The sequence below is a fragment of the Maylandia zebra genome, linkage group LG18, assembly GCF_041146795.1.
Source record: "Maylandia zebra isolate NMK-2024a linkage group LG18, Mzebra_GT3a, whole genome shotgun sequence".
NCBI lineage: Eukaryota > Metazoa > Chordata > Actinopteri > Cichliformes > Cichlidae > Maylandia > Maylandia zebra.
The window spans coordinates 12,042,192-12,061,226 of record NC_135184.1 but is presented as its reverse complement, the minus strand read 5'-3'; the positions used below and the strand labels follow the sequence as shown (position 1 = coordinate 12,061,226).

Sequence of the window (19,035 nt, the reverse complement as noted above, 5' to 3'; positions counted from 1 at the left end):
TGATGGAATAAAGCTAATTAAAGAAAACACATCAAACAAATCAGCAAATAAATAAAAGATGGCTCTTGTTTTTTCTGCATTCAAGGATGCCTCTCCACTTCATCTGGCCTTGCTCAGTACCCAGACGAACAATGTGCCACTTTAAATGCAAATTTGCTTTTGTTTTTGTGAGGAAGAACACTAGACTAGAGATAATCTCTCACCGAGGCTGCCTGTAAAATAACATTCCTCAGGAAAACATCAACACGCACACAGATTGCTTAAGCAACTTGCCACCTACTAGTTTTGTGAAAAGGCATCTCACAGCATTTAATGTAAGTGTTGCTTTCCTAGTGAGATTGGTAATAGAGTTGTAAAAATGACTGAGGAATGTCCGCGTAAGAAGGCTTCCATAATCTATTAGAATACATGCATATGGGATCAAAGAGAAAAACTTCCCCCCAGATATCATAACAAAGAAACACATTTTCACGCTTGAAGGAGTGAAAATGTCTGATACAGCGTTAGTGCGCTGCTCTTACCTCGTACTCCTGGGAAAAGCGGAGGCCGTCATTGGCCTTGAGTCGCTCTATGTGGTCAGCCAGGTCAGCGACGGGAATGGGGGGGTGCTCCCTCATTCCTGGGAGAGGAAAAATAGGGGGGGGGAGAAAAGAGTGAGACCTGGCTGTTTTTGCGTCAAACACGAACACTGACTTGCACAAACATTGGTAGGACCACAGGGTGAGTGAGGCTGCCGGTGGGACCATGGGGTGGCTGTGTAACAGTGAGGAGTGTGCACTTTGTTCAACAATGCATGAGGCGAGGGAGAGAAAAGAGAAAGAGAGAAAGAGAGAGAGAGAGTGCACAAGTTGAAACAGGCTTGTGACATTTGGTGACATTTGGTGATATCGTCATGCTAAGTGAGTAGGACAGAGGTGGGGCTGATACGGAGATGCACATGAGTGATTGGGTGAGCATGCTCCTTGAAGGAAGCAGGAGACAGACATCTCTCTGACTCCACAAAGCTCAATTGGTGGCAGAGGTGGGCCCAGAGCAAGAACCCGCAAGTCTCTACAAATCAGTCACACTGTCACTTCCTACTGAGGAAAAAAACTGACTGGTCACCAGCCAAAACTCATTTCTTTGAAAATCCCTTTCCCTACAATAGACTATCTTTCGGCCCAGCCTGGAGCGCTCGGGCTGGATTAATTTCAAACAACCCCCCTGCCGCTCTCTAGATTTCTCATCGCTGGGTTATTGGATGATTTATTGCTAATCTACCGACACAAATTCCCCCTGTGCCTCTGAACTTGGCAGGGCTATGTACTTAAAGGGATTGCTGGGAACTTGGCTCATGTGTTAAAAGTTAACTGTATGTAATGCATGAAGACACTTTAAAGTTATACACGGAGCATCATTAACCTTACACACAGCCTTGAAGTCACACAGATCAGACGCTTTAAAAATGCAGATATATTAACATTAGTGCCTTTGGCTGAGCACATCTATAAGGTCATGGGTCATGCTTTCAGATGAGAGACCGCTCCAGCCCTAATAATGCTCTAACGTTAATGGTTAATGGCTAGTAACTATGGCCGCTGTACACGATGAGACCTGGCCAATTACCCAAATTGAATTCTATCACACAGAGGATCCTATGAACACATTAACATCGGTGTACATGTGTTTGTGCATTTTCACCAAGGTTTTTTTTTTTCTACAGCAGTGTTGTTGGTTAAATGGAGAGTGAAGCCATAGATAACAAGGCTAATGTAGAGCATGTGTAACTGTCCGCACTGCTCAACTACCCATGAAACCATCTAATCCACTGCTTCTATCATAAAGGTGTTGTGGGAAGTTCACAACCAAAAGAGGACATTGCAGCATCCTTGGAATGCCAGAAGCTGTAAGCTTGTAGGCTCATGATGTCTGTCAGGATTGCAACGCGGGAATGGGTTTCGGGAGAGAGGGAAGAAAGACTGCATGTGTGGGAAATACACAGTAGGTGAGAAAGCAGACTAACTTGGAGTGTTGGGGCAGCGATGAGAGCTGGGACCTGTGGAGAGAGGAGAGTGAAGGAGGAAGGAAGAAGAACACTCAATCAGTGGAGGTGGCTCAAGACCAGACTAGGGCCAAACAGTATCTGCAAATAACCTTTCAAGCTAGCTGGAGTGTGCAGCAAGTGCTGTTTGCCCTCTTGGGACAATTCAAGTAGTGCAGTTTACACTGTTAAACAAAAGTGCATACAAAGCTTGACTTTAAAGTACTCTCCTGTGGCAGGATGTGTAAACTCAGTGCACTGCATCACAGAGTAAAGGCAACTAGATGTTTCAGCTTAAGTGTCAAGAGGAAATGTTGACATCTGGTTGGTGAAAACTTTACTTGAAGGTAAAGGTTTTGCTAAAATCCCTTTCTGTACGTGAATCATTTGCATGCACAGGTACCCACCCAGTCAATCGGGAAGCCAAGCAACTGTGATGAACAACTTGACAGAGTGGGTAATAATTAGACTTTTTCAGTTAAACTGAGGGCTGGTTTAAATTCCTAATAAGAGTGGTCTTTGCTTCATTAAACATCTTTTTTTTCTTTAATGAAGTTACCACATTCCCCACATAAACAAGTGATTTCCTATTACTTCGGCAAACTGTCTCCAAGTGGTACTTAATGCTATATTTAAAGTGTTAGCAACAAATGATCTTAAGTAAATATTTGCAAATACCATCTGATCCACGTCTGTCAAGGATAAATCAGGTCAGTTACTCAGAGAACCACACGACTGCTGCTGGAGTGCCAAAAAACGCACAGCCGAAAGCCTGTTGAACAAACCAACATGCCGGAGACGTGAGCTGCAATCGGCCGGACCGTTTCGACAACAATCAGTATCAGAGCAGGAATGTTCACCTGCTGGGGGCGAATCAAAGAGAGAAAAGAGCGACAGGACAGAGGAATGGGCCGTTCAATATTCTCTCAGCTCAGGCTTGGAGTCTTCTATGATTTCACAAGCTAGACACAGCCTTGGTAATTTTTGATAATCACCACTCTTGAAGCAAAACAGCGAGGTGGAAAAGGAGAAAAAGAAGGAGATATTGTTGACGTAAAGGGAGAGAGAAAAGGGGGGGGTGTAAGGGGAGAAAAAGAAAGAGATTACCCTGCAGGGGGAAATGGAAGACAAAAGACGAAAGAGGTGGAGTGGGAGGATGGGAGAACAGGGCTCTTTCAGAGCGACAGCACTGCTTAATTCCTCTGCAGGGGTTCATAGGGGCTCTGTGTGTGCGTGCGAGGGAGTGTATGGCAAATGGGATCTTTAATAACCCGTGAGAAGAGATACACACGCGCTCACACAATCACACACACACACAGGAAAAACACACAGAAACGTGCGCGTGCACTGAGGTTGACATTTTGTCTCAGCTCCATTGTTCCCTCCGCCTGGCTCACCTTGACATCAGAGGCAGCAGGACTCATTATCAGCTGGGGGGAATGAAAGGAGCTCATGGAGGAAGGAGGAGCAAGAGACCAGAGGAGGAGGAGGAAGAAGATCAGGGGGAAAAGGAAGAAGGAGGATGCCGAGGCGGGCACCCTTACACGACGCACACACAGACTTCAGCAGCGTGTGCGGCTGGAATTTGAATTCACTGAGCCTGACTTCACTGATACCGTCAGCTGGGTATGACGCGATCACAGTTTGTTGATTTCTGCTTGCTGCCCTTTTTTTAAAGAATTGGTGAAATTTTCTTCCTGACAACAAATCAAATAAGCCGTACGTGTGAATGTCATAAAGTAACACATGCTACAAAACACTAATAAAGAAGAGATCCATCAAAGGAATGAGTAAGGAAGGCATTCAGCTTCAGGGAAGGCTGTGCAGATTCGAGTTGGGGGGGAAAAAAAAGCAATATCTACTATTTTTCAAAAAATCTTGAAAATAAAAGACATTAAAGAATACTATTAAAGATATGAGTGACCTTTATATATTCTTTCAGCACTGAAGATAAAATCTGTTTTTGAGTTAACGACTGATGAATTTTAGGAGCGCTTTCATTTTGGAAATGACGCTCTTTCAAATCCCTAGTCAAAAAGCAGAATATCCTTTTTTCTTCATTTTGATATTAAAAAACTGAATTCTTTTCCTGCAAAGCACTGATTAAAAAATAAAACACACATGTACAAGTTTCTAGGTTTACCCTTAAACAGACCCATGAGAAGAAGTTGAGGCTGATGCCTTTTTCCCGTCTTATCAAAGTTACATCGACTTGTAAACATCAACCCTCAAGCTTTAAATTACAAAGAGAGCTTCGAATGCTTTATTAAAGCAGAACTCTGTAAGCTTGCAACTGTCTTAATAACACGGATAACTGTGTCACTACTGTCTTAAACCAGAAAGTTCAGAGCGGAAAGCAGAGAAAAGTTTACATAAACTCTTTGTTGTTCCTTGTGTAGCTGTTTGTTACCTGGGGTCTGGTAGTTGAGTCTTCTCATCTCTACAGGGTCGGAAGAGTTGCCCAGCAGGGAGTCTTTCACCCCACCCGAGTGCTCGTCTTTAGGTAAGGGTGATGCACGCTTCCTGTGGTGGTAGAAGCAGACAGTAAGAGCATTTCAAGCTGAGCTCTAAGCTCAAAGTTAGCCGTACGCTGAATAAAAGCATACAGGCTGTATGCAGAAAGATTCAAAATTACATCAGTGATTCCTCTATTCAGAACAAAAACAAACAAAAAATGCACACATTTTCATGCTGTTTCACACTTGATGAGGTTAATGACATAGTTGATGGTTTTCAAAGCTACTTTTGAGGACCACCAATTCAAGAGATAGTATGCATCATCCTCATTAGTTTGAAAAAACTGGAGTTTAATGTGTTTGAAGAAACACCGTAATTTTCCTGGAGTGGGCTAGGTTTGGCTTGTTTGCGGCTGGATAGGTGACAGCTGCAGTGTGGGAATGTGTACATGACTGCCTGTTTGTGTGTAGTAAAGACAGAAATGTGTGCTTTCCGCTGCTGTTTGTGTGCGCGAGTGCTAACAACACATTGTGTTTACTGGCTTCCAGATTGAGAGGAAAACAGGCGGAAGCTGTAATTAGCTCATCAGCTGGGTGGCACAACACAGGGTAATTAGACCAGTTCTGCAGCACCTGTGCTGCTGGGCCCGGCCTAGCTGAGTCTAGCATAGCACAGAACAGAGCAGCACAGCTCGGACTGGCTCAGCTCAGTCGACCGTGAAAAGGAAAAGAAAGCATGTTTTCAGATAGCCGGCATCTGTTGACATACACACACAAACAGGCACACAGATGTACGCTTTCCCATCTCTCCAACTTTTACAAGTACAAACACACAGAGACACTCATACAGATACAGCTGCACACTCACAAGCCTTCTGACTGCAAATGGAAATGGGCGGAAGGAAGCATCAGGGTGCCCTGTGGAAATTTCACATCTCATTGCACTCCATTTGCAAGTGGCGAGCGTGGGTTTTAGGAAAGAGCAGGGCCTTCTGTTGAAGCCCAGCGTGGTGAGAATACACAAAGCTGCTGGTGCACACACAGCCTTAACCCGGTCCACCTCAGCCACTGGGGCTGGGGGCCTCTCTGCCACCTGTTATCTTATGCTGCAGAGGCTTAAGTTAATGCTAGCTGCATGACGGTTAATCTATGACAAGCATCACTTCCTCTCCAGCCGAGAGCTGAGCCAGACCGTATCTGGTTTTCCCAGAGTTTGCTCTTAGGCTCGGCTAGACTGAGGGAGGGGATGAGAGAGATCTGTCCTCTGCACACCTCATCCATACCTCTGACCCACTCAGATGCCAATCAGTGCTACATGACACTTTAGTGCTGTCCTAAAGTAAATGTGGCTCATCTTGGGCTCAAAGTGATGGTTAAAATGTGAGAATGTAAAGTAGACGCACATGCACACTGTGAGAACATGAGTGTGTTTGCAGTACAGGGTGTGCTTAATGAGGCTAGAACAGGCCCCTTTGTTGCGACTCCTGCCAAGGGGAAGCAGGAAAAGGAGGGGAAAAAAGGCTAAAAGTAGAGGAATGGGTCTCAGTGGAAAATGTCAGCTTAAAAGATGGGAACATTTCTTTTTCAGCAGTTTCTCTGTCTGGCATTTACTTCACAATGGCCCATTCAGCAGCAGGTGATGCCTTGGCATATTCAGATGGGGCCAGTCTTGAAGGGGCACGCTGACACTGGCTGGATAATGAAACGCAGCACGGAGACAAACCACAGCAGACAGAACGATCTGTGGGAGGAACGCTGGGACTAGATGTGAAACATGCACCGGTACACGGACATGACCCTGGAGCTCCTCTGACCTCAGTTACCCAGGGCTGCAGAGTCTGCTCTTTCTCATGTATTGTACAATTTCTTAAAGTCGAACACATCAGACACAAAGATGATTCCTGAGATTCCTTTGAGATGATGCTTTTGGTGTGCAATGTCAATTAGAGATGAGAGACAGCCAACTCTGCAACCCCATAGAGATGATTAATACCACCAATTTCACAACACGGATGAAAACGACTTGGGCAGTGGGAGATGAAATTGTGATGGATGTTTCAGGGAAAGTACCCACCTTTCCTGTTTGCTGCATTCACAAAGGCAAGAAAGAAGTCGGGGTGTTAATGTGTAATAGTTATGCAGAAGTATTTTTTAACACATATCTTGATCTAACTGGACTGTTTTCCAAAGACTAAAAAAAAAGCCAAATATTGAAAGCAAATGATTTTTAAAAAGTTATCGTAAAAAAAAATCTCTCGAGCCTTTTGAGAATAATCATGGCTTTGTTTGCTGCTAGTGTTGGTCTTGGCGACTCTGCAGGTAGCAATAACGACCAGAGCTACAGTGTGATTATTCCTCTGCACATTTACTGCCAGTCCGCAGTGAAAAGGGCACGCAGCCACCTCCCCACAGTCCCTCCTGTCAATCTGTGTCTACATGAAGAAAGGGCTTCCAGACAGAGGACGTGCTACTCAGCAGTGATCTGTCTCAAGGCCTATTATTAACCAGTCCCTTTCTAAGTCTGCCGGAGACAGCAGCCACATAGCAAGGCTGCAAGGCTGAGGATGGCAGGTGAGGCACGTATGATGTGAAATTAAGATCTTGTAATGGATCCATCAGGACAAGATAGTAGGTAGGACTTAATCATGAAGAAGTGAAGTGAGGGGAAAGAGTCCTGCAGCCAGTGCAATATTCTTTAAAATTAATGATGTACAAATAACTGTGCATGACTACCATGCTTGAAGAAAGGCTGGTTTTATAGAGCTGCATGAGTTACTTTTTGGTTATTTGGGAAAAAAAGGTTAATTGTTAATTATAGCTCCATTATTTTGTTATTGAAAATCTATAATTGAAAGTCATGTCTGACAGCACAAAAGTCAAAGATGTTCAAAGTGCAAATATTCATTAGAATATAGCTGGAAGTCTTCACAGCTTATAAGCAGAACTGAGCAAATGTTTGGCATTTTTGTTTAATAAATCACTTAAAATCATTAATTCTAATCGACTAGTCGTTTTAACATTAGCCATTAAAGTTTCTCCAAAGCACCTCGTTGGTCTGTACATAGTCATGGTGTGCTGCACAGAGGCACCCGAAGTGCTTTAAAGAGATATTGACTAAGCGTTTACTTGAGCCCTCTGTTGCACCCTTCTGTTTCTTATTTCAAATGACCAATGGTGTTGGCAAAAACACATTCCTCACTCCTAACTAAGAGATTTTGACAGCCAAGCTGTGCTTTTTATTAGGGAGGCAATGTCAGTTGCCATTTCTGCTGAGACTTCACATAGTACTGCTGAAAATAGCCAGCTGGGCCAAAATATTTTGTATGAAAAAAACAAATCAACGTGTCTTTGGCTCTCCTCTCATTACCGTGTATATTATGCAAAGGAAAGTGGATGTTATAGTTTGGTGTGCGAGGAGCCTGGTGCAAGTGGCAGGAAGAAGCACGTCTCATTACCATTCCTGATGCAACCATAAGAAACCTACAATCACAAGTGTCACCGCATTTCAACCTCAACCAACTAATAATCAGAAGCATGGCTTCTTACTTCTTAAAGATGAGGATGGCGATGACGATGCTGATGATGAGCAGCACAGCCAGCACTGGGCCCATGACCCACAGCATTTCAGACTGCTCCATCCCTTGAGCCATACTTGAAGTGACCTCGATTGGATCTGAGTAGGGACTAGCTGAATATGTCATCTGTAAGGAAACAGAAAAGAGTGTACAGGTACATCAGAGAGGCACTTCAGACTTTTTAGTATGTATGCAAGGTCTCCCTTCTCATTTAAGTGTAATCTGGATTCCCTAGGGTGTTTAAAACTGCCTAAAGTTAAAAAAAAGAAGCTCAAACATCAAAGGAAAAGGCACTGGACTCGGGGAGAACGAGCATGTTGCTAACATGAATTTAAAATTCTACACAGGGTTCAACTGTAGATCAACCACTTATATACTTAAAGGACAATTAAAAAAGATACTGACACTTTGAATATGTAGCACTTTCTGTGGCTGAAGTAACAAAACTGGAAACAAAGTTTTCTACATAAGAGATAAACCAAATATGTCACTTCCCATATCTTGTTTCTGGCACTCGGATAGTCAAGTTGTGTCAACTTAGTAATAGATGACAGTCCAGTGATGAAGCAGAGCAGGCCACAGAGCTATCGACCAAACTCAAATCAAGTTTATATATTTCTGTTAGAAAAAACTAAGACGGCTGATGACAGAGCGACTGACACCAGAGTGAGGGAGGTAGAGATGGAGAGGCAGGGATAAGTGTGCATGTCCCTTGGTCGCTGAGATAAATGGGGGCACAAGAGAGGACTCATCTCTTCTTCATTAGTGTTCACACCGTGACAGAAGAGGAGGAGGTGACGACGAGGGTGCATTTCCACCTTGGTTGTAAATGAGACATCTTTCCACTCCACGTCTCTGAATGATGGGGGAAAGGGAGGTGGGGAGGTATGCATCGGTGTGTATGTATCTGAGGACGGGGTACCCGAGGGGATGCAGTATGGTGCATGGTAAAAAAAAAAAAAAAAAAGGTTTGAAGAAGAAGGAATCCAACTGTGAGAGAGCAAGCTGACAGATGAGAAAAAGGGAGGCGTGAGGCATCTGTCATTAGAACTCAGCGTGACACCTATTGAATGACGATAGGAGATGCAGGTTGGGATAGGGAGTACAGAGTGTGGAAGGATATGGGTGACAGATCGCAGACCTCTAAGGGAATTGGGCTCCCAGCATGCAGTGGGAATGGTGGGGCAGCAGGCAGCAGTAATCCGGATCATTAGCTGCACAGCAGCCTGCTCTTCAGTGCACAGGCAGATATTAATTGGAAAGATAAGCTGCGATGAGCTCAAAGAGTCCTGCGCTCTGTCATATAGTTCTGTTATCACTCATGCTCTTGGACAACTGCCATGAAAACTTACACTTTGGGTGTGTGTGATACGGCACGTCTCAGTGGTGTACGTGCAAACCACCATGCTCTCATAGTGGGCCCGGAAACATGATAACTCAAGCAGGAAAGTGAAAAAAATTCACATTTTCATGACAGCAATAGTTTACAGCAGCAATGTTTCACATTTGTCTCTGTCTCTCTCACACACACGCACACAGACAGACACACAGCAGGGACATGAGACCAGCTTTCTACCATTCTGAGCGCCTTTGGGAGGAACCTATTATCCAAGAACAAAGAAAAACGGCACAGCAATGGGACGCTGCTGATGTGACGACACCACAAGGCTTCCTGTTCTTTTGGGAAGGCCCGAAAAAGGCTGTAGGATATGGCCCTGCAGGGAATCCTGGGAAAAACTTTTTTTTTAATGAGGTAACAAATAACTGCAGCTGTGCTTTCAGAGAAGGATAAGAGAAGAAGAGCAAGAGCAGAGGAGAGAGCTGAACAAAAAGAGAGGGCTTTTTGTCTGGTGGTCACGGTGAAGTAGTGGGATCATCCATTTGAACGGCCCTAATATCTGATAAAAGCTCAGTCACGCAGCTCCTAATGCTTCTGCCCTTGCACAGCGGTATCACAATGGAGCAATGGTGCAGTGAAGGAATGTGCGAATCTGAGAGTGAGTCAGAGACAGTGAAAGACATAAGTGCATCCCTTACAACTCTGGATCAGTGCGCGTCTCTCTGTAAAGTATGGGCATGCAGTGTGTTTGGATATGCGCGACGTACACATGGAGTGAATACATTGATCATATTGTTACACTGCTGGGAAACACTGGAGCCTTGACGTTTATATGGATGGTATTTTGTCATGTATCACCCACCTAAATGTTGAAACAGAACAAGGCCAAAGAGTTTACCATGTTTATTTAAATTGCATAATTTTTCTTTTTGTCCACAGAGATGTAGCAGGATCTACATCTACAGGAGGGGCTACAGACGTGGGTAAAAACACAGAGAGATGAAGCTAAACACATTTTGCAGTGCAATCGCATTTAGAAAGTGAATTAGATGCTGAAAACAGATTTGATAAAATTCTATTAAATGCCATCCCCACTAGAGAAGAGATAGAAGAAAATGACAAGTAGAAGAGAATAAACAATAAAAGAAATACTGTAGATAAAGATATATACAACTGTAAGAATTATCAGTGATGTATTTGGTTGCGTATGTGTGTGCGACTGTGTGCAAGAACTGCAAACAAAAGCGTGTATGTTTTTGTGTGAGCACACCTGGAACATCAGTTTTTCTGAGCCTTTTCACAAACTTCTCTAAGCCTGCACGAGTGAAGGTATTTGTTTTGGTCGCAGCCACTAGCGAAGAGTGTGTGTGTGTGTGTGTGTCTGTGAGAGAGAGACTATATTTGTCTGAGACAAAGTAAGAGAACAAGGGAGAGAGAGAGGGAGATAGTGGGTGATGTGAGATGGCAGAGAGAGGAGACAGAGGAAAAGGTGTTGTGGTAGTAGCAGTGTATCGAGTCTGCTATCTGGCCCGTGAGCTACACAGCTTCCGCAGTCAGCCACTGCTCCTCCATCCCCTGAGCACAGAATCCGCTATGCACAGCGCAGGCAAATTTGTTTCAACTCGCCGTTGACCCCGCGAGCTCCTCAACTCTCCAAAAGTGGCTTAAATAAGCTGCGGGGTGCGCGCCAAACAAAAAACACAAACGCGCAAAGACGCCTATTATGAATCCGCCGCTCTCTCTGCCTCCCCGGGGAGGCTGAAAAGCCCACACGCTTGTCATCACTGCATGACATAGGGGAGGAGAAATGAAGGCACAAAAACTTGAGGGGGAAAGACGATAGTATGTATGAATATGCCTTTATCCATGAAGAACAGAAGTGTGGCTACTTCGTACGATGACCTCACTATTTCATCGGTTACTTTCTTATCCATGCAACCATTCAGCACCAGAAACTACATGTATTACTCCTTTCTAACTGTCTGAATACCAAGCACTCAGATATCTGGAGGCATTGCTACAGGGGAATACCTCCAGGAGTGGATGGGACACAGTGCATTTGAATGGTGACTTTGCCTTTATTTAAACTCCACTCAGTGACTTGAATATGCTCATGTTCCCATCTTGTTTTCCTGTCATAATTCTCTTTTTAATATTATCTGTCAAAGCCTTTTAAATTATAAAAAAAACAACCCCGTCCTCCATGCTGAGGGGATTGTGAGTTCATAGCACCGGCAGATTTAGTGCTACAATATCAATTCTTTTTGGGAACGCAGGAAATGCTTGGGTAGCATTGCAAATAGCAAAACACCCCATTATGATTTTTTTTTCTCTCTCCCAGAACATCTAATTTCCCTCAAAATAAAAGCGCACATTAAACACGAGCTCCTCCTCAAACATTCGTTCACTTCCTCTCATCTGGGCTTCACAGGCTGGACAGGACGCGAGACACAATTTTTGCTACCCTCTTTTCCTCTATCAAACGCCACCCCTACTCTCTGTCTCACATCACACAATATTTCATGCCTCCTCCCTCCCTCACTCTCTTCTCGCATTAAATGATACTGTTTATACACACCCAGCATCTATCATCCCATTTCACACCTCCCCCGGCTTGTTTATCCGCCTTGGGTGCTGGGGAGACATGAAGGCACCCTCTCTTCTTCTGCCCCTCTCTCTTCCTCGCTCTCTTCCCCCTTTGCCTTCCTTCTCTTCTTCCCTCCAACCACTGCTGGCTGCTTGTGGCCGTTGATATACGAGGGCTTATTAAACCCTGGCGGTCTTGTTTGATCTACACTGGGGGAGTTTGGGTGGTTGCGAGAAAGTGTGGTAAAGACACAAGTCATTTATTCCACTACTTGTTGTCTTATTCTCCTGGGTCTGGTGAAGATCCTGCTCGAGGCAGCTTCTGCTAACTGCTCGATCCTCCTGCATGCTTTACCTTCTGTACCCGTGTGTTTAGTAATAAACGCTCGAAAGCGGCGCGTTGGGGGTGACAAAAACAAACACTGCCGTGTTTCCCAAGGAGTGCAGTTAGGGGATTTGTGCAGAAATCAATGACTGCAGTAGCCACCTCACCATTCAGTATGCTTAAAAGCACACGTGAAGCCAGGATAGGAGAAATGAGAAAATCAAGGTGTTTACATGCTCTATAATAATCCTGTTAGTGTAGATGTTGTGCTTATTATATGGAGCAGGCCAGCTATTGGATTTTTTTTATCCCTTATATTTTTGAACCATGGATGGCATATTTTAAGTGAATTTATGAGCTGTAGCCTGAAGTGGGGTTTTTTTCTGTCAGAGCATTTTGACAGTTCAGTTAGGGGACATGATATGTAGAAAAAACTGACTGCTTTCACGATCTGTATGCACACCTCTGTGAATGTTTTCACAAAAGCACCAACGTTCTGAAATGGTTGTCAGCTTATTTTGATTTAGCTTCAAAATGTGAGTTTTAGCCATCCACACTCGAATACTCATTTTAGGGCCAAGAATGCACTGCCACGTCTAATGATCTCTCCTTTAATCTTTGTCACGGCAGCACTTTCTCTGTCTAAAGTCTTTGTCATGTGGCGCCGTAAAATGTTTTTTTTAGAAAACCATTTGTGTTTGTACATCAGAAGTACACTGCAGCATTACTATTCATGTTTGCTTTAATCTGCTATCCTAATTCAGGAAATTAAGTGTCCTATTTACATACATTTTAGGAAATGAGTTTGCTGCAGAAAGCTGAAGTGAAGGTAAACACACTGGCTGACTCACAGAGTGAGTGAATCTGATTGATCCAAGTGATTAAGTTTAAAAGCAGGTGGGTACGACGCAGTTTAAGGAGGGCAAGTGCACAGAAAGAGAGAAATCTTGAGCGCTGCTGATCCAGCATGGTGTATTTTGCAGGTACGGTGAGAGTGTTGTGCAGTGATGGGATTTAAGCATCTGCTTTGAAGTAAAGTATACCGTGGTTGCCCGCTATAGCCTCCCCTGCATGTCCCTCCTCTTTCCTGAGTGAAAGAGTAGGGGATTACTGGAGTAGGGTAGTGGTGGTGGGGGGCTTTAGGGACATGTAAAGCAGCATTTCAAGGGAATCAGGCCTGCTTTACAGACTCCCGAGACCCTGAGACCAGGCCCTCATCTCCCTCTTAACTTCAGCTGCTCTAATCAATCTTCTCTGCTCTCTTCATGGTAGAGAAATGTGGAGAGGGTGAGAGAAGCAGAGAGAGGGGTAAAGGAAAAAAGCTCAGAGGAGGGAGTGAAGAGAAAGAAATAGGTGAAAAGTCTGGGATTGGGTTTCGGACTTGGAGCGTTCGCTCTCTTCCATTTAAAAAAAATAAAATAAAATCACTCAGGGCACAGCTACTGAATATACATGTCCCGGGTAGCGGTGAAGCTCCGAGCAATCACAGTCGCTCATTCTTTCTGCTGTGAAGTTTACTCCAGACCGTCCCACGGAGAACTGGGCCTCCATGTTGGAGCTGTTTGACGAGTGCATTGGGGCCTGGCTGAGAAAGCCGAGAGTCTAGTATTAGCATTGTAAAGAGATGTGCGCAGGGCCCTGCTGCTGCCGAAATGGCAAAGCTGGATCTCTGATGTCATTGTTAAGTGATAAGGGAGTTATCCGGACAAGCTACAATGACTTTTAGAGGCAGCAGTATTAAAGGATAATTGGCAATAAAAACAAAAACAATTAGACTTCCCACTGCTATTTTGGAACGCTTTGAGGAGCAGAGTGATTAGAGTTTGAGGATGGGTGATAAACTTAAATAATCTGTCCGAGAAAAGAAAAATTAACATGTACCAAAATACAGAAAAGCTTCAGTGTTTAAAAAACAAACGCAAGTTCTTTACTAAAAAGCAAAATAAAGAAGCAACTTACGCCATCAAGGCTGGATGTTTTACTTACATACTGAGCAGTGCTGTCAGTCCCTTCAGATTGAAGTTCAGCCAAGACAAAGCAGAGATACTGCTGTGAGCTCGTCAGGGGCTTGTTGAAGAATTCGTCGTACCTTTTCTCATCACCCAGCATAAAGGTGGTTGGAAGTGACGCAAGCTTGGCAGCAATGTAAGGCTTGGTGGAATCCAAGTGACGTCGGTGTCTTACGACAGAACTTCTACTTGATTTGAGCAGCTGGGGTAGAAAAAGAGAGATTTCTCAATAATACACAACTTTGGCTCTTTGGTCAAAAATCTCTCTTCCATATACACAATGGCATCCAACTTCTCTAAATTTCATCAACTCCTCCTAAAGTCTAAAAAAAGCTTTTGCACTGGCACTAGACATCCAGGTTTGGTTGTTAGCATGCCTCCAAATAAGAGATAATGATTGTGCACAGCTAAAATGGCCTTTGCACAGCAATATAACTGCAAACAATGCAGCCAATCTACGAAGTGAGCAATTAGCACTTGCTCTAGCACACAAACTCAGCATGACTGCCAGCCCGGTTAATAAATGAGCAGGCACATACAGCACTGCGGCATTGTGTTTTCAGCAGCATTTTGTTTTCTGTCAGTGATGTCTCATGCACTGCTCCAGATGTAGCTTTATTAAATCATTATGTCGGAGGGAGGAGACAATGGCCTGCTCGGTGTTTAATGACTCAGGGAGTCCCATCTCTCTCCCTCTCAGTCTCTTCTGTTATTTCTACAGGGAGCTTGAACAATAGTGATTCAGACCAACGAGCCTCGCAGTTTACTTAAAAATTATGCTATTAATATTTAGGCATGTCATTTAGCTTAAATTCCCTCATGGACAAGGAAGACCTTTATTCAATGGAATAATAAGGCAGTCATAAATCTTTGTCCTCATTTGAATAACTCATGTAAAACTTTGTCTACAGGCGGCAAAGCCTGACTATAAACAATTTAAAGAAAAATATAGAGGTAGAGCAGTAATTCTTTTGACTACAATTGTGAAAATGACCACACAGTTTGATTGCCTAACATCTACAACAATACAAATAATTAAACAAAGACCAAACTATTTTATGTACACACAAATTGCTATATTCAACAAATGGGCAGTGTCTGCAGACCTGGCATTCACTCAGGACACTCCCCACCTAGCTGAGTGAGTCATTGTTTAAAATCTCTTTCTTCTGGCGCCCAGGAGGGTAAAGCTAATTAGTTTCCACTCGTGACTTTCTACCCAGTTGGACCAGAGAGTGCTATTTGGGACCCTGACCTGGCACATTAGCCAATCAGACATGGGCTGGCACTCACCTCATCCATGTCCATCTCGTCTGGATTCTTCCACTTGCGTGTCACCGGGGACATGGGCACCACAACGATGTAGTACCACCTGCCATGAAAAATAAAGCTTGTGTTAAGAAAGACCGGCCGATGCACGTACACACTGAGAACAAAGTGGGCCAAGTGCATTAATAGCACAGTCAAAACAAGGAGGCGTACTTTGACGGTGATCCTTGTTGGGCTGAATTCAAAATTTAAGTAAAACACATGTGGTTCCGACCAAGGTCGAACACCAGCAGATTGGCAATGCATTCGCCAATTAATTGCTAATCACTAAGAACATCTGCCATGTAGACTGGAACAAACACAATCCCAGTGAGGGGAGCCTTCAGCTAGCATAGATCCCCATAGGATTCCTTAGGTTAATAGAAGCAGCTATGTGACTACTCGTGTGTGTTCTCCTGCTTTCAATAAGAAGACCAAAATAGAAGGAAAAGAAAGACATTAGTAAGACATTTAAGACTTTACAGTCAAGCTAAGAGGCTAGGTGATGAATAAAGGAGAATGCTTTGGAGAATGCATTAGGTTATATATGTTTCGTCTCTGCCCCGACTCTGTCTCGGGTACAAGTTTCCCCCCCGATGCAGCATTTGACTACTTGTAAAATCAGGTGCTGCTGACAGCAAAAACAGCTGCTTCTCTCCAGACCTCAACTCTGTGATTCAACAGTCACTCAAGTCTAGTAGTGGGAGAAGAGACGTATGACAAGACTCCTCACCCCCTCCCTCTTACCTACACACCCCCTCAACCCTCCCATCCCCAATCACAGGCACTCCGTGGCTGTCAATCTGTGCTGGACCTTGGCCAGCCCTGACAGCCCTGTAATCTTTTTTACCAATCAACCCCGTGTACTCCCCCTTTACACAGACGTGTCACTATGTGTGTGCGTTCGAAGGAAAAGGGTCAGGTGCAGTTCTCCTCTTAACAATTTGCGTCAAAAGATAACACAGCTCGACCTGATGTTAAGTCTCAATTATCATCAGCTGCCGTGTCACAAAAATGGCTCAGAGTAAAAGTTGCAATCCTAAGTTCTCGAATAGTTTTAGTAGCGATCAGACACACGTGTCGCATTAGGTCCCAAATTTACAGTTTCGTGGCTGTAAATTTTTGTATTAACATCAATTTTAAAATGATAAATGTATAACTTATATGCATCACAATCTGTGTACATAAAAAGCAAAACCTGTTTGTTACTCCTGACCAGTGTTGGTCAAGTTACTTGAAAAAAGTAATCAGTAACTAATTACTGATTACTCCCCCAAAAAAGTAATCCCGTTACTTTACTGATTACTTATTTTCAAAAGTAATTAATTACTTAGTTACTTAGTTACTTAGTTACTTTTTAAAAACACGATTTACAACCTGAAGAGGTGATAAAGTGATAGATCTTTCAGCCCAATTCTACTTTTTCTACATAATCCATCATACAAAATGTAATCAAATGGAAAAGTCTCTTTTTTTAACTTGTTTTATCAGTTTTAATCTTTTAACTTTATGCATCAAGCAAAACATTTAATTATATGCAACATTCTCTGACTTGAATAAATTAGTTTAACATTTAAACCTATCTTCTGCACATTCCAGCACATAAAATAAAATATTTTTTGTGTTTTCACTCACTCTTTCAAACAGATGCAAGTAAAACACAGCAGAAAATAAATAAAGTCAAAGACTCAGCGGTCCTTTTGCTCTATTTTCACCTGTAAAGCAGGAGCAGGGTAGGCGGAGGGTTACCCTGGTGCAGGTGTGCTGCGGTCAGTTGAAGAATCCGCGCGAGTGTCTCTGTGAGTTTCCCATCACGTCGTAGCTACTCGGTGCTTGCTCGGAAGTTTAGGGGTTTTTTTCGCTGTAAAAAGAAGTTTTCTTCCCACGCACGATGGACGCTAATGTTTTTGTCACTTTTTATGGAATCAAACTCAAAGTAAGGTCAGTACTTCCACGCTTTAAACGCTGCACGCTCATACTCTCTCCTGCACTCGATATATTATCCATTGTTGATCTGCACACAGCTGCTGTCACCAACGTCGCACTTGCTTACGTCACTGTCATGAGACATTCTCGCAAAAAAAAAATCACGGTTTTAGTAACGCAGTAACGCAGCGTTCCTACGGGAAAGTAACGGTAATCTAATTACCGATTTTGCAATAGTAATCCCTTACTTTACTCGTTACTTGGAAAAAGTAATCAGATTACAGTAACGCGTTACAAGTAACGCGTTACTGCCCATCTCTGCTCCTGACTAATAACAATCATTTTCTAGCCCAGAGCAAGCCTGTGTGGTTAGTCCCTATCAGTACGTACTTGACACGAGTGGTGGTCTGGATCTTTGGCAGGGTGATGTTCATCTTGCCACCTTGAGCATGATGTGTCCTGGGCTTGGTCTGGATCAGGTCAGGGGCAGTGCGGATGGACACCTGCTGCTGAAGACCTCCGGCAATGTTGCCCCTGCTTGTCAGTACAAAGGAGTAGTCTGTGTCTGGCTGCAGCTGCGTGATCAGCTTCCTCTTCAGGTTTCCCATCACTTCCACGCTTTGCTGGTTATACAAGATCTGTAAGCACACGGGGGGAAAACTTGGGAGTTGTGATTAACGGCAGCACAGATATACAGCCTGAATATCGTTTGCTCACACGCACCACTCTCTCTTCCCTCTCAAACGCACACACGTGGAAAAAAAAGAAAAAGAAAAGAAAAGCAAAAACAGTATGGTCCTAAGGGAGATGCCCATCTTATCTGACACCTCATCTCAAGTGCTTCAAGCGTCGCACTCGCCCACTGGCGCATATCCAATGTTCTTTTACACCTTAAATTGTCTTTGCTCCCCTATCATTTGGGTGGGAATTGATATATCACTTTGACAGATTATTACACCTCATAAACGAGCATGAATTGGGATTTTCATAGTTTTTGTGCAAATACAAAAAGTGACTCAATCATATTGTGATAAGTGTCAGCACCTAATATTGCTTTTTCATATTACAAATGGCTGTACAGCATGTCAGAACATGTTATTGAAGTAGAATAAGAGTTGTTGTTTTTTTTTTAATCCAGCGTTTTTTAATTTAAATTGTACTGCAAGTATTTTGTCTGTGCAAACTCAGTTCATATTCAATCTTTTTTGCACCTCGTGTCAGCAATGGCCGTCTACCTGGCTGGTACTTACCTTAAAAGGTGCTTGGGGTTTGTAGTTTGGTGGCAAATCCCAGGTGAGCAAGACGGACGTTTTCATGACAGCTTTGACACCAAAGTTCAGGGTGGGGAAAGCTAGGATGAGGAAAATCCACTCATTAATACCTCAAGTAAGACATCTTGTACACCACAAAAAGTAATCTCTGTGCATAATTTCATTTCACACTACTATAAAGCAGCACACGAGCAAGTCGCCCCTTCAGTAAACAACGCGA

The 19,035-nt window shown here is 43.5% G+C and overlaps 1 protein-coding gene across 18 annotated transcripts in view; it reads right to left on the bottom strand.

The window, feature by feature from the left end:
• Positions 1 to 19,035, bottom strand: part of LOC101471578 (receptor-type tyrosine-protein phosphatase F) — a 174,002-nt gene that overhangs the window by 20,597 nt on the left and 134,370 nt on the right. For 13 of the 18 annotated variants that reach the window (XM_076876584.1, XM_076876586.1, XM_076876588.1 and 10 more), the window contains 8 exons: positions 18,795 to 18,895; positions 17,935 to 18,182; positions 15,604 to 15,682; positions 14,288 to 14,512; positions 8,023 to 8,177; positions 4,431 to 4,543; positions 2,003 to 2,035; positions 522 to 619 (listed from right to left, as the gene is read on the bottom strand). In XM_076876584.1, coding sequence (XP_076732699.1) covers positions 522 to 619; positions 2,003 to 2,035; positions 4,431 to 4,543; positions 8,023 to 8,177; positions 14,288 to 14,512; positions 15,604 to 15,682; positions 17,935 to 18,182; positions 18,795 to 18,895 — 1,052 coding nt within the window. The remainder of the gene's footprint in view (positions 1 to 521; positions 620 to 2,002; positions 2,036 to 4,430; positions 4,544 to 8,022; positions 8,178 to 14,287; positions 14,513 to 15,603; positions 15,683 to 17,934; positions 18,183 to 18,794; positions 18,896 to 19,035) is intronic. The other 5 variants (XM_076876590.1, XM_076876598.1, XM_076876601.1 and 2 more) reach the window with 1 other exon arrangement.